The following is a 14,001-nucleotide window of genomic DNA, read 5'->3' on the forward strand; positions in this document are numbered from 1 at the left end:
AGAAGAAGAAGGAATAGGAGGAAGAGGAAGAAGAAAAGAAGAAGAAGAAGAAGAAGAAGAAGAAGAAGAAGAAGAAGAAGAAGAAGAAGAAGAAGAAAGAAGGAGGAGGAGGAGGAGGAGGAGGGAGGGAGGGGGGGAAGGAAGGAAGGAAGGAAGTGCCACATGCAGCTTGTGAAATATTAAGAATAGCGTTATTGTGTTTCCTTTCAGGTTTCCCTTTATGTATTTTTAGGGATATCATCTGTCTTAGTCAGGGTTTCTATTCCTGCACAAACATCATGACCAAGAAACAAGTTGGGGAGGAAAGGGTTTATTCAGCTTACACTTCCACACTGCTGTTCATCACCAAGGAAGTCAGGACTGGAACTCAAACAGGTCAGGAAGCAGGAGCTGATGCAGAAGCCATGGAGGGATGTTACTTACTTGCTTGTTTCCCCTGGCTTGCTCAGCCTGCTTTCTTATAGAACCCAAGACTACCAGCTCAGAGATTGTATCTATCACCCACAAGGGGCTTTCCCCACTTGACCACCAACTGATTAAATGCCCCACAGTTAGATCTCATGGAAGCACTTCCCCAAATGAAGCTCCTTTCTCTGTGATAACTCCAGCCTGTGTCAAGTTGACATACAAAACCAGCCATTATACCGTCGAATTCACACTGTATATAGTTTTTCCTGCTATTTTCTCCCTGAATATGGAAACATAAATATTTCCCATGATGCAATGATGTTTGAATAATCCAACTATGATCTTATCACAATATACAGTGAATTAACTAGTCACTTTATTTGAACTTGGACATTTGAGTTGTGTCCAGAGTCTTCATATCAAAAACGAATGTGTGATGAACATCTTCCTAATGAAATCTTGGTCTTCAATCTAAGCAAGATGGATTCCTAGAAGTGGATTACTGGGACAAAAATTCTATCTCTAGAAGTGGGTTTCATGAAAACACTTATGGCTAACAAAAACTTATGCGGGTGTTGATGTATGGGGGAGCACCCTCACTTTCCTACCAGCATGTTATCCATTTCTGCTCTTTACACCCATCCTATACAAAGGTGGCAGATGACAATGTTATTTCCATGTTTGTTTTTTTGTTTTTTTGTTTTTTTTTTTTTGGCTTTTTGAGACAGGGTTTCTCTGTATAGCCCTGGCTGTCCTGGAACACACTTTGTAGACCAGACTGGCCTCGAACTCAGAAATCTGCCTGCCTCTGCCTCCCAAGTGCTGGGATTAAAGGCGTGTACCACCACCGCCCAGCTCCATGTGTTTCTTAATTACTAACAAAACTGAACATTTTATATGCTTTATTCACCACTGATATTTCCTCATTTTTTTCCATTATGACTAGAGTATTTCACTAGTGATTTTCTTTTCTTTCTTTGTTTCTTCTTTGCCACATGGTCTGTGAGTGTGGTATGTGTTTGAGCATGCATGTGGGGGGGGTGCACTTGTGTGGATGGCAGAGGCTGAAGTGTATTGTCTCCCTTGATTACTCCCCGCTTAGATAGCAGGGCAAAGGATAGTCTAGTTAACCTGTTGCCTGCTCTCCAGCTCTGCATTAAAGGCTAGCTGCCAAACCTTCCTAGCTTTTATATGGGTGCTGGGGATGACGAAGCTGGTCTTCCACTTGCATGCCAAGTGTTTTGCCCACTAGGCCATTTCCTCAGCCTCTTAACGATCTTCCTATCAGTTAACATGAGCACTTAAAGATAGATTCTTTTTATGGCCATATTAGTTTCAAATGAAAATATTTTTCACAAGTTCGTTATGTTTTTAGAAATATCTTTGTTGCTCGCAGTACTCTGTGAAAGGTATAACTGGCCTCTAACTGGAGCTGAGCGCTCTCAGTTTGAGCTCGTTTCATGATGATTAAGTTGAAGGGTTTTGACAAAGATCTGGAGGGGCCGGTTTAGCTAATCCTAAATTTAGCTCTGGGGGAAAAAATGTGTGGGCTGGATATAAAGAGTGTTTGGCTCATTACCCTTTAAGAAGATTGGGGGGGGCAGGGATTATAGCAATCTTTGCCAAAATTTTTCAGAATTTAGCCAATTCTCTGCACAAATCTCTTGCATGTAAGTGGTGGTGATAAACGATGTACAGACAGGATTGTATGGAAAAGTTGTGCCCTGCTCTGCAGATGTGTGCATGGCTTGGTTTTAATTATTCTCCTTTTTCTTCTGTTACCCTTTCCCAATTACAATTACAATTTTTTTTTAAAAAGGGGCAGCCAAATTAGGTCTCTGAAAAATAGGCACAATCCTAGTTCCATAGAGGCCTGCTCCCCTGTAGCCTGTTAGCACACCAGAGGCTTGGGTATCTAAAAAGATAAAATCTAGGATCCTTCCAAACTCCAGCATTTCTCAGGGGCTGGGCTCAGGGGTTACTGTGACTGTCAAGGGCAGTTTCCACAGACTTCAAATAGAAGAATGCTGTCAAGCGACGAAACTTTGAACATTATTCTGGCATTTTTATAGGCAAAAAAAAGGCTCAACAACAGAATGTCAGTTGCTGATTACTGATGCCTTGTGACTAAGCATAATCGATGATTGCAAAAAGAAAAAAAAAACTTTAAGAACAAACTCAAAATCTGGCGATCTGAGCTCCAGATTTTATAGAGTTGACAGGCCTGTTACCTGACTGGCTGTCCTTTGGGTGTTAGTCCTGCAGCTTTGGGGCAAAAATTGGAGAAGAACCATCCCAAAATGGATGTTCGAATAGTCTAGGTCTGTAAGATGAGCAGGAGTTGAAGGCATGATATTAGAGTATCCTGAAACAGCTACCTGGCTCTAAGGGTACGGCCAGGGGAAAGAGTATAAGGTGCTTTAAAATAGAAGTGAAGAAAGAGAAATGCGACCCCATTTTAACTGATGTCATTTGCTGCTAGGAGCGGGCCCTAAAGTCAAGGCTTTCCCACAGGGTCGGCGGGAAGCTACCCACTGTATGCAAGAGACTGAGCTGTGTGTCTGTGAGCTGCACTACGATCTGAGGGAGCCCGGAAACTGGGGCAGAGGCCCAGCAGGTAGAACAGAGATGTGGGCTGGGCTCAGTGGCCCTGGTTGACAGAGCCATTGAGGGAGAAAGACCAAGACCCCAAGTCTACGCACGGGGCTCCCGAAGCAGAGTCCGAGCCAGCCCAAGCCTGCTAGAGCCAGCCCGAGCAGGGCGGGGCGCTTAGGTGGCCGAGAAGGGCGGGGGCTTGTAGGCTCCGCCCCTCGGAGCCCCGCCCCCTCCCGAGGCTTTTCTTCCTCTGTCACAGCACGCCGCGCGCCACTGTTCGCTGGGAGGGCGGAGGAAGCGGACTGACTGTTCCGGAGCTCTGCCTAGCCGGGCCCAACCTTTGCTCCAGAGATCATGGCTGCCGAGGATGTAGTGGCGACTGGCGCCGACCCGAGCGAGCTAGAGGGCGGCGGGCTGCTGCACGAAATTTTCACGTCTCCTCTCAACCTGCTCCTCCTGGGCCTCTGCATCTTCCTGCTCTACAAGATCGTTCGCGGGGACCAGCCTGGTGCCAGTGGCGACAACGACGACGACGAGCCGCCCCCGCTGCCCCGCCTCAAGCGACGCGACTTCACCCCTGCCGAGCTGAAGCGTTTCGATGGCGTCCAGGACCCGCGCATTCTCATGGCCATCAACGGCAAGGTGTTCGACGTGACCAAAGGCCGCAAGTTCTACGGGCCGGGTACGGAGGCAGGACCAGGGGGTCGTGGAGACAAAAGACCCTGGCGTGGGAGCAGGGCGGGAGGGAGGCCTAGGGAGGTGGGGCGCCCCCGTGGGAGGGTCGGAGGGAAGGCGGGCGGCTCCGGGAGCGGGTCAGGGGCAGGAGGTTCTGGGTGGGTGGGAGTGCGTACGGGGGGATGGGATGCTCGAATGAGGCTGAGGCTTGGAAACCACGGGTGGGAGGGACAGCGAGGCCCGAAGGCCCGGGATATTGGGGAACTTTTCGAAGGTAATCGGCTTTGGGGCGGGGGTACTGAAAAGAGGGGGAGACTTCGGATTTGAGAAAAAAAAGAAGGTGTCTCCAGAGAGGCCCAGACACTTGAGAAGACGTGGAGGCCGATGACGCCGGAGGAGCCATGGTGGAATGTAAGGGTGTGTGAAGAGAGAAAGTGGAGAAGGGGATTAGTGTCAGGTAAAGAGGCATTGTTCCTGGCGTAGAATGGGTGTGTGTGTGTGTGTGTGTGTGTGTGTGTGTGTATGCTGTGTGCATGCGCTGTGAATGTGTGTTTGGTGTACACCGTTTGTCTGGGGGGTGGCGCTTGGAATGTGACATGTGTTAGGTATGTCTTTGGTATGTGTAAGTGCGTGCAGTGTGGGGTGGACTCAGAGAGAGGCTGGATGATGAACAAGCGAGCAAGCTTGATTGTTTGCATTAAGAGCAGAGTGTGGGTGGGCTATGGTAACATGGTGAGATGGTCAGAAACACCATGTTTAGTGTATGATAGAGTGGGGAGGCTGGGAGGTGGAAAAATAAAATGAAATGAAACGGGGGGGGTGAGTGGGAAGGAGGGAGGGGGGGTCCTGAGAAACAATAGGGTAAGACTGTGAAGCCCGATGGGTGGGGGGGATTTCAGGAAAAGCCAACCAAGGGGAAAACAAGGGATGGACAACTCCCCAGAGATGAGGCTTTTCCAAACTGGATTGCCTATCACAATCACCTGATGCTTAATGAAAAATACAGATTCTTGGCCTGACCATCCATAGCCACACTTAGACTCAGGGGCAGGGGAGAGGGCTAAAAAATCTACATGTTTACTACTGTGCTGTGGGGGAATGGGGAATCAGCCAGATTTGGAAAGCCCTGCCTTCTAGAACATTTCCAGAGGAAGAGGAGGCCTTAGCTCTCCCAATATGGATTCCTCTCAGCACCAGGAACTCGGGGGTGGGGGTGGGGGTATGTTCACATGCTCATTGGTCTGAGAGGGAAGACTAGCCAGCACTAATCCAAACCAGACATACCCACTCCGTTAAGTCTCCAGAGTCCAGCCAATCAAAATCACATGTGCCAAAGGCTTTTTTTTTTTTTTTAGCAAACTCTCACCCTTCGTTTCTGCTTTCAGACATTTTAGAAAATTACGTTCTGTTGTAGGCATGTGACTGCAAAATAATAGGAAAACTACATATTATTTGTCACTGTAGTCACACATTATCCATAAACAATGGTGTAATTACCCATAATTATTAAGCTAAACCATAAGGTAATCAACACAAATGGCACGAGGCCTCGTCATCTGGTTGTATTTGCAAAGTCATCACACGGGGAGCCTCCATGCTTTCAGAGAGCACAGCTGGAGTCAAGCTGTCTCCATTCTAACCAGGTAGGTTCCAGTTTGCAGAGTCATCCTGCCTCCGGATAGGATATCGCTGTGTATACAGGAACAGCTACAACTAGGAGTCAACCAGCACGCTACATTCTAGCCTCACTGTCGTCCCTGACCAGCTGTGGGATCTGGTGCAACGCCTTGTGGTCTCAAGGCCTTAGTTTTCCCTCTGGGAACATAAAAAGACAAGAAGCACATCCCCAATATGAGGAGGCCAAGTTTGAGTGGGCCCAGGAACGCACTGATGAGATCGTAGTGGAAATATTTTCTTTTACGGAGTACACCTAAAGTAAAGCCATTTGAGTGTTAGTACTATGTACAGCACGGTCGTAGGTGCTAGCGATAGCAGTGAGTAAAACACAAAGCTCTGCCCACCAAGCATCTAGTTAATATGCTTTGTAGTGAACAAAATATATTCTCTAAAGACTATTAATATTTGCCTTAGATCTTGTTTAACTATGCATTACCGGTCCAGGGACTGTAATTTCTAAAGTGGTAAGAGTCCAGACGAAAACAACTTTGTTTCCAAGCACTAGGTGCTACTATTTCCATTAGCAGTATATATTTTGTGAAAAGCATATGATTTTTTCTTTTTTAAACCTTCTCTAGAGGGCTGAAAACAGCCCCTATTTTAGAATCTTAGTTGCATGTACAAGATGATCCTAAGGGTTTGAAGTATATACATCTCAGCAGTAGAGTGCTCTCCTAGAATATGCAAAGCCCCGGTCCTACAAAAAAAAAATGGATCTTAAATTTAATATATTAGAAAGAAAAACAATTTGGTTGACTAAAGTTTCAGATAACCACACTGTAATGAAATGCCAGCCATTCTCCTAGTTGGTATGATTTTAAGGCCAGAGTTGCTATCTAGCCTCCTTCTGGGAAAACGAGGCATTGCTTAAAGTACCCTGAATTCCTTTCATTTGCTTGTGCAATATTTAACGCTAAATAACCACTTTAGGTGGATTCAGATTGATCCACTGTCTTCAGACAAAAGCTTGCTATGATGTTACACATAATAGCATTTTCAAGGTTTTATGAGATTATTTGAAGGCACTGATTGCAGCTCTTTTCAGTGAAAATGTTAAAGTTTTCACCACTATTTACACTCATTTGTATGCTTATACATAATAACAGTACCAAAACTGATCTCCCTTGTTGTGAGTTCTGATTTAAATAAGACAGTAAAGGTTGTATAATGTGGAGAGGCTTTTGAACCACTGGTATTTGTAAAATGATTACTCTTGCCGTAGGATTCATGTCTTGCAACTAACGATCATTTAAAACATACCAGAATATGTTGATAGGAAAATGTTTTCATTTACACATTAGTGGTTAGAAACTAACTTTGACTGCCTTGGCTCAAGCACCCAGAATAGAGCCAACCTGTAGATACAAAGCTGACTTCTAACCCATGGAGTGTATAATCAGACAATCCCCACTAAGGCCACCCTCAAAAGAATTACTTAAGCTTATATTAGCTATGTGCAGGACATAGATTTCAAATGCTACACATCTTTATTTCATTTTACTTATCGAAGTGACAGTAAAGTTTGTCAATATCCCTTATGTAATGATCAAAGTGTAAGTATACATGCAGCTCAATAATGGAATGTGAAGCCAGGAAGTGGTGTACTCCATTAATCCCAGCACTCAGGAGACAGAGGCAAATGGATCTCTGTGAGTTCGAGGCCATTCTGGTATACAAGAGTGAGTTCCAGGACAGCCAGGGCTACACAGAGAAACCCTTTCTCAAAAAAAAAAAAAAAAAATTAAAAGGAGGCTTTTGGTGTTGAAAGCAAGGAATCTATCTTCTATTTATGTGAGCCAAAAAGAAGTGTATTATCTAGTAAAGAATCTGTCTTCGGTTTCATTTTGTCTTTAAAGAGGGGCCATATGGGGTCTTTGCCGGAAGAGATGCATCCAGGGGCCTTGCCACATTTTGCCTGGACAAAGAAGCACTGAAGGATGAGTATGATGACCTTTCTGACCTCACTCCTGCACAGCAGGAGACCCTGAGTGATTGGGATTCTCAGTTCACTTGTAAGCATTGCTTTATATTTTGCCTGGATCAAATTTCTACCAGTAATGCATATTTATGAACAAACAATAGTTATTACTAAGCAGCCTGAAATTGGGTGCATTTTGATAGGCTCCTGAATCTTGGACAGGTCAAGTTCATGGCATAAAGGAATGGTAGCAGTGCTGAGTCACTTACTATGATGACATACCAAGTTTTCTTGATGCGTGCCTCTGCATGAAGGGCTATAGATTCCATACTAGCATTTGAGCATGTAGGGAACGGATGGTGGGCCTCTTGCCTGCAGGAAGTAAGATTTTCATAAGCCCTGTCTTGTCAAACTTACTGTTTAAAAGCAGCCCACAGGTCTCTTGAAGAATGGGAAACTTGTGTTCTGCCAAACAGCTTCTCGTGGAATCTGATTTAACCTACCTAAAAATTAGGCCTCACATATAAATGCTGCTTATAATCTGCCCAGCAAACAATGGTGTCTGCATTGTTTTTGAAGAAAAAAGAAACACTTGTTTCAGGCTTATGTATGTATGGGAGGGAGGGTAAAGTATTTACAGTTGGGGTGGAAATTAAGGGATGAAATTCAAATCTGCAGGAACAGGCTTCAGCCAAACCTAAGTCCCAAGGGTTAAAACGATCATTTTAAGAGTACTTCCCTGGCACAAATCTGAACTACAATAATCTTTTCCAGATTTAATGAAATGTATGTGAAGACCATGACCACTTAGTTTAAGGAAGATGTTTTGGTGTAGAGGGGGAAAACTTTTAATTTACCCATCCCCACAATCAGTTTAAATCATGCACATTCTTTTGGTTATATCCAACTATCTTCTTCAGAATAACCCGAGAGAGTTCTTGGTTAATAATAAGCCAGATGTGACACTACCTTTTGAGTTTGGATCTTGAACAGACCAAGTACAAGTATAGCTTTCAAGTCAGGACACAAATCTTTGGACTTTGAAAACAGCCCAGCTACCTAACATGGTCACTAACATTTGCCCAAGATGCCTGTGTAATCATAATCTTCTATATGAAACTAGTGAGTTGTGATTTATAATCCACAAAGCTCTGCTCTAGAGCTTTCTGGCATCAGTGGGGAAAAGGTGATTTGATTTGATTTGATTTTGCCCACAACTCCTTTCACCTAGGCCTAACCCAGCCTGTTGTGACACCCCAGCTACACTCAGAAATCATTGTGGATTCCCCTTGAGGAGGTTGCCACTTGAGTTTTTTTTATCTTGCACAGTCCCAAGCCACCACCCCACAACACACAGACACATTTTATACTATGTTCAAATAGGGAAGTTTCGGTTGTTTCACATAAAAGCAGCTTTAGTTACCTGTTTAGACAGGTTGCTTACCCTCATTCCTCCCCATATCAGAAAAGAAATGTGCATTAACCCTGCATTCACTTGATTATAATGGAGCTTGCTAATTCTGACTTCACACATAAACCTCTTGGCTACAACATCCTCAATCCCTTCCTAGTCCCTTGCCAACCCATAGCCTTTTCCCACGCCGGGGAAAAAAATGTCTTCTGCTGTCCTGCTGATGTACTTAACCATTATTCCAGCCCATCATGGTCTAACATCCTCCAGGTTGCCCCTAGCGCTGCTTCAGCTTTCTGTCCCTCCTGATTCTTGTCTGGTACTAATTTCTCAATTCTGGTCCGTGCTCTGACTCTAGTTCTCCTGTCATGTGACCTTTTTGCAGTCCTCATTTTGGTTCACAGGCTGTCCAGATGCCACTTCATTAATGGATGTTCCCAGTTTTCTATGAAGCTGTCTCATATCCTTTTACTTTAATACTCCTGCCTGTGGTTCCTTCACATTTGCCTCTGCATACCAGCCTCCTGGTCACCCTGCTCAACTGCTCTTCCTGAATTCTGTCCTGCATAGTTGGGTGATAACATTGCTGGAGTGCTATTTTGCTGTGTCATTCTTTCTCTTACAAACTTTCAGTACCTTTGCCACCTATAGGCGAAGTTCAGATTTCTCAGGCTGGCTTTTCAGGTCTTTCATAATATTCCCACACACTGATTAGCCAGACTTATCTCCTACTATTTCCAAATGCCAATTCTATTCCTGATGACATGTTCTTACTGTTTCCCAGATATGCCCAGTCTTGCCTATGTGCCTTTGAATGTGTTTTCATTTTTCTGGAAATTTCACCTGACATCTGTCCATACATTTCCCAAAGTGTATCTTCCATGAAATTCCTTATAACCTCCCTAGCTCTTAGTGAGGTCTTCCTATGAATACTTCCTACAGAGGCTCAAGTCATTTTGATACCACCTGACATGGTTTGCTGCTTTATATTTTTGTCTTTTGAACAAAACTCTTAATTCCATTTTTGGCAAAGATTATGATATAATCCCTTTATATCTATCAAGAAGCCTAAGGCATTGCTGAGTATATTGTGTGGACTTCTCATAAATGCTTTAAAATGAAATGTAGTGATTTTTGTTGTAAAGCATGAGAGTGACTGATTGTGGTTTTTTTTCTTCTACCTCCAGTCAAGTATCATCACGTGGGAAAACTGCTGAAGGAAGGGGAGGAGCCTACTGTGTACTCAGATGACGAAGAACCAAAAGACGAGACAGCTCGGAAGAATGACTGAAGCATTCGGTGGAGCATATCTATTTTTGTATTTTGCAAAATCATTTGTAACATTCCAGTCTGTCTTTACAACATGGTGATTTCAATATTTAGAGAAGTTTTGAACTTGCTGTAAATTTTTTAAGTAACATCACTAGTGACACCGATAAAATCAGCTCGTCTTAGAATGCATGATGTGTTTGTTATGTCACAAATCCAGAAAGTGAACTTCAGTGCTTGTAATGCAAATGGTAAAGCTATTTCTCATCTATCTGTAGTTAGAACAAACTGAATTACAATTTGATTTTCCTGAGAGAGGGAAAACTTGGGTATTTCCACATACTGGTCACAATGGTAAGTGCACACACACTGGGCACAATGGTAAATGTACTAAGAATGAAGAGGGATCAGCATCTAGCCATGCTGTATTCTGAAAACAAGCCCATTTTACACAACTGACTTAACTGCATGATTTTTGTTTTATCTACCCCTAAAGCAAATCTGCAGTGTTCCAAAATCTATGGTATTGATTCAAAACATAAGTCCAGTAACAAAATGAAACCTCAATACTGGTCTCAGTTGGGGCAAACACATTGCCTGTGTTCATTTGTGGACTGATTTATCATCTTTGACCCCATGTGGACACTCTCCCACGCACAGTAACTCTCACACACATGATAATTGACAGTTGGAACTAAAACAGCATCTGAAAATTCAAAGGAGAACTTTGCAAAAGAAAATTCTCTTGCTTGTAGCAGAGTGATGGTTATGTGGTTATTGACCAGATGTAAAATTTGAGAGGAATTGCAGGGCAGGAACAGGTGTGTGCTTCTCCAAAAGCTTTCACTGACATCTCTGAAGAATGAGAAAACACTACATGGCACTAGCTGGGTGAGTTTGAAAGGAAAATACATTCCTAAGGTAACACTTAAATCCTTCTGTTGTTACAAACTTGTAGTCACTTCAAAAGTAGTCGTCAGGTGTCTAGGTCTTGGATAATACTCTTTTGGTTAATACTAAACCTAGCTTAAGTAGATTCTACAGTTGTGTAAATTTGTAAAAGTATTATCTGAACAACTAGTGAGGTTTCAAACTCTTGTAATTGTAGTTAAATAGTCATTGTATTTTCTTGTGAGCTGTGTTTAATGGTTTTACCTCAAATCAGAAAAAAAATGAAGTGCTTGGGTCAGTTAATAAAAAGGTTTTAACCAATATAGTGAGGCTTAATTTTTTAAACCTAAGAGCTGTTGGGAGGAGGGAGTAGCTATGCCATGGCTGATTCTGGTCACGTCATAGCTAGTGCACTCATGAACTCACAGCAAGATCAAGACAGCCAACATTCAAGCACCAACTGAAGAGGCGCTCATAATCCCAAGCCCCTGAGGAGCTTTTGGGAGTTGATGGCAACTAAGGTGGGGATAGTCAGTTTTCTTTGAAAGTGGCTGCTAGTAGGTTCCTCGTGCCTCAGTGCCTTGTACCTGTGTGCATATACAGGCAGCACTAATTAGATGTGGGATAGTTTTCTAAAGACCACTGGGGATATCTTGGAGGGGGGGGCGGTCCAGGAGAGTTTAGATATGATCATAATACTTGGTATACATGTGTAAAATTCTCTGAAGAATAAACATTCATCATATTTTGTCATTTCACTTTAGCTTAAAATTGAGTTTAACTTTTGGGTGTTAGACTTATGTGTAGGTAAGTTAAAGGCAGCCTGCCTGGGCTACATAGTGAGAAGGAAGGAAAAGAGAAGGCAACAAGTTGAGAAAGAAGGCAGAACTGCTATATTGTGAATTGTCAAATTCTGCCTGAGTCCACTTTCTAGACTGAAGTCTAACATTGTCATTAGGGTGTCACGTTACTACTGAGTAGTAGGGGAGTGTAGGGGGCTTATGGCAGGAGGAATGTGGCTTTTATTTTCCTTAAATATTCTTGAGGATTTCATACATACAGTGTTTTTAACGGACTCACTCCCCGCCTTTACTCCTAACTCCTCTCAGACTCACTCCTACCCCTTCCCAACAATATGTCCTCTCTTTCCATAACCAAGTTCAGCTTATGCTGCCAATGCTCTCATGGCAAGGTGCCATTCACTAGAATGTGGTCAACCTACCATGGGACACCGAGTGATTTGGTTTTGATTCAGAACAATCATTCACTTATTAATGTTTCAGGAAGAACTTGTGGAACCCAAAAAGGAGCATTACAGCTCTAAAGTGCCCAGAGTTGAAGGTACAAGCTGTCTTCATTATAATACTTTGAAGCAGTTTGCTACTTATTTTATGTACAAATACATTTAACTCTTTAATGATTCTAAACTCCCTGAATAGACTCCCCATTCTGTATTCATAGTTTTAGACATCTATAAACTTCAAGTTTCACACACAACTGAGAGAATGAGATGAAATGAAATCCCATAGTACCAATTTTGTCACCATTTGACAGCACTGATTAAACGTGCTATGCCAAAAATGGTGGCATACATCTGTAATCCCAGCATGTGGGAGGCTGAGGCAAGAGGATAAGGAGTTCAAAGCCAGCCTAGGCTACAAGTGAGACCCTGTCTCAAAAAGATGCACTGAGTGTTTAGCTCTAAACAGGACATCTATATTAACCCCACCCATCACTAAGGTTCAGGGATCATCACTTAAGAGGAGGCAGAAAGCATAAAAGGCAGAGGCCAGGGGAAAATGCTGTGAAATGCTGTCTTCTGGACATGACATGCATTCACAGTAGCATGCATTCACAGCAGCTGTGGTTACCTGCCCCAGGACCAAGCCAGCCAAAATTCCAGTATAAATGATACAGATGATCTCCAGGCCCTACCCTGTACTGAGGAGCTATTGACAGAGATAGTTGCTCGGGGAGGGGGAACCTTTCTTCGAGGGTGTGGTCACTGATAGGTTTCCCACGTTCCCACACATGTACATATGGGCAGCACTAACTAGACTTACTGGGCCATCAGAAAAAGAAGACATTACCTTGGAAGGGGGTGTGTTAGGATTATGAGGGGAAATGGAGAAGTGGAGGTGGGGGGCAGATAAGACCATATTTCATTGTATATGTGTATGAAATTCTCAGAAATAATGTTTAGATGTACTTCAAGAAGAATGATTTTGAGTCTAAATGTGATTTCAGTTAATCCACAACGAATAAGAAACAGGCATTGGTTCCTTTAACTCTGACAGGTTCAGTTCCTATCATAAAAGTGAAGTAGAGCTAAAATATTGAAATGAGTTGGAAATGTTATGGGTGCACATTGATCTACCCCGGTACAATGATCAGTCAATAGTCACTATTGTCACTATTGACAATTTTATTTTTAAATGTATGAAAATTAAATTACGCATCATTTCCCTAACAATGCAAATAAGCCAAAAAGAGCAACATTAGTGTAACACACCCTACTACAGATAGAAACACCCTCCCAAAGTGGAATCAATGAGCATTTATTTTAAAATTAACACATTGAACAGTTTTGCAACAAAAACACATTGATTTGGTTGTGTTTTCAAAATGCCTAGGTTACATGGCCTTCTACCTGAGAAATTCAAACAAATGAACAAAGCACTTAGCAGACTTTCCCTTTACAGGATTAGCAGCACATACAAGGGAAGCATACGGACACCCCTCTTTAAATAAAACAAGTTTAGGCCCTTGTTTGATGGGACAAAAAGAAGATACGAGGAAACACACTTCACAACTTAAATAACAACAGTATCAAGTAGTCATAACAGTTTGTTCCAGTACATTCTTTACTAAGCCACCGAGTGACAAGCACAGAGTAAGCTATTATTATCTTTCTCATGTAAGGCCTACACCACAAAAAGGGGTTGACACAGATCTACAATGCATTACCACAGACGGGTACGAAACTCCAGGGTTCGGCAAAAGCAGTATTGTTACTTGGAGGTCCCAGGAAGCATTTAGCAAAGAAACAGTGCGAAAGTGCTGAATCAAAATGACTTAGCACCACATCTATTACAGGGAGAAAACCCAAACCTTTGCACATGCTGCTGAAATCTGCAATTTTATTGTCTTTTCTTAC

The 14,001-nt window shown here is 42.9% G+C and overlaps 1 protein-coding gene across 1 annotated transcript; it reads left to right on the top strand.

The window, feature by feature from the left end:
• The first annotated feature begins 3,260 nt into the window (after positions 1–3,260).
• On the top strand, positions 3,261–11,167 carry Pgrmc1 (progesterone receptor membrane component 1). Its single transcript, XM_021187714.2, has 3 exons — positions 3,261–3,685; positions 7,212–7,367; positions 9,872–11,167. Exons 1-3 carry the CDS (start codon positions 3,358–3,360, stop codon positions 9,973–9,975), a joined length of 588 nt encoding a protein of 195 aa, XP_021043373.1. The 5' UTR covers positions 3,261–3,357; the 3' UTR covers positions 9,976–11,167.
• Positions 11,168–14,001: the final 2,834 nt, after the last annotated feature.

This window comes from Mus pahari, chromosome X (assembly GCF_900095145.1).
Source record: "Mus pahari chromosome X, PAHARI_EIJ_v1.1, whole genome shotgun sequence".
Classification (NCBI taxonomy): Eukaryota; Metazoa; Chordata; class Mammalia; order Rodentia; family Muridae; genus Mus; species Mus pahari.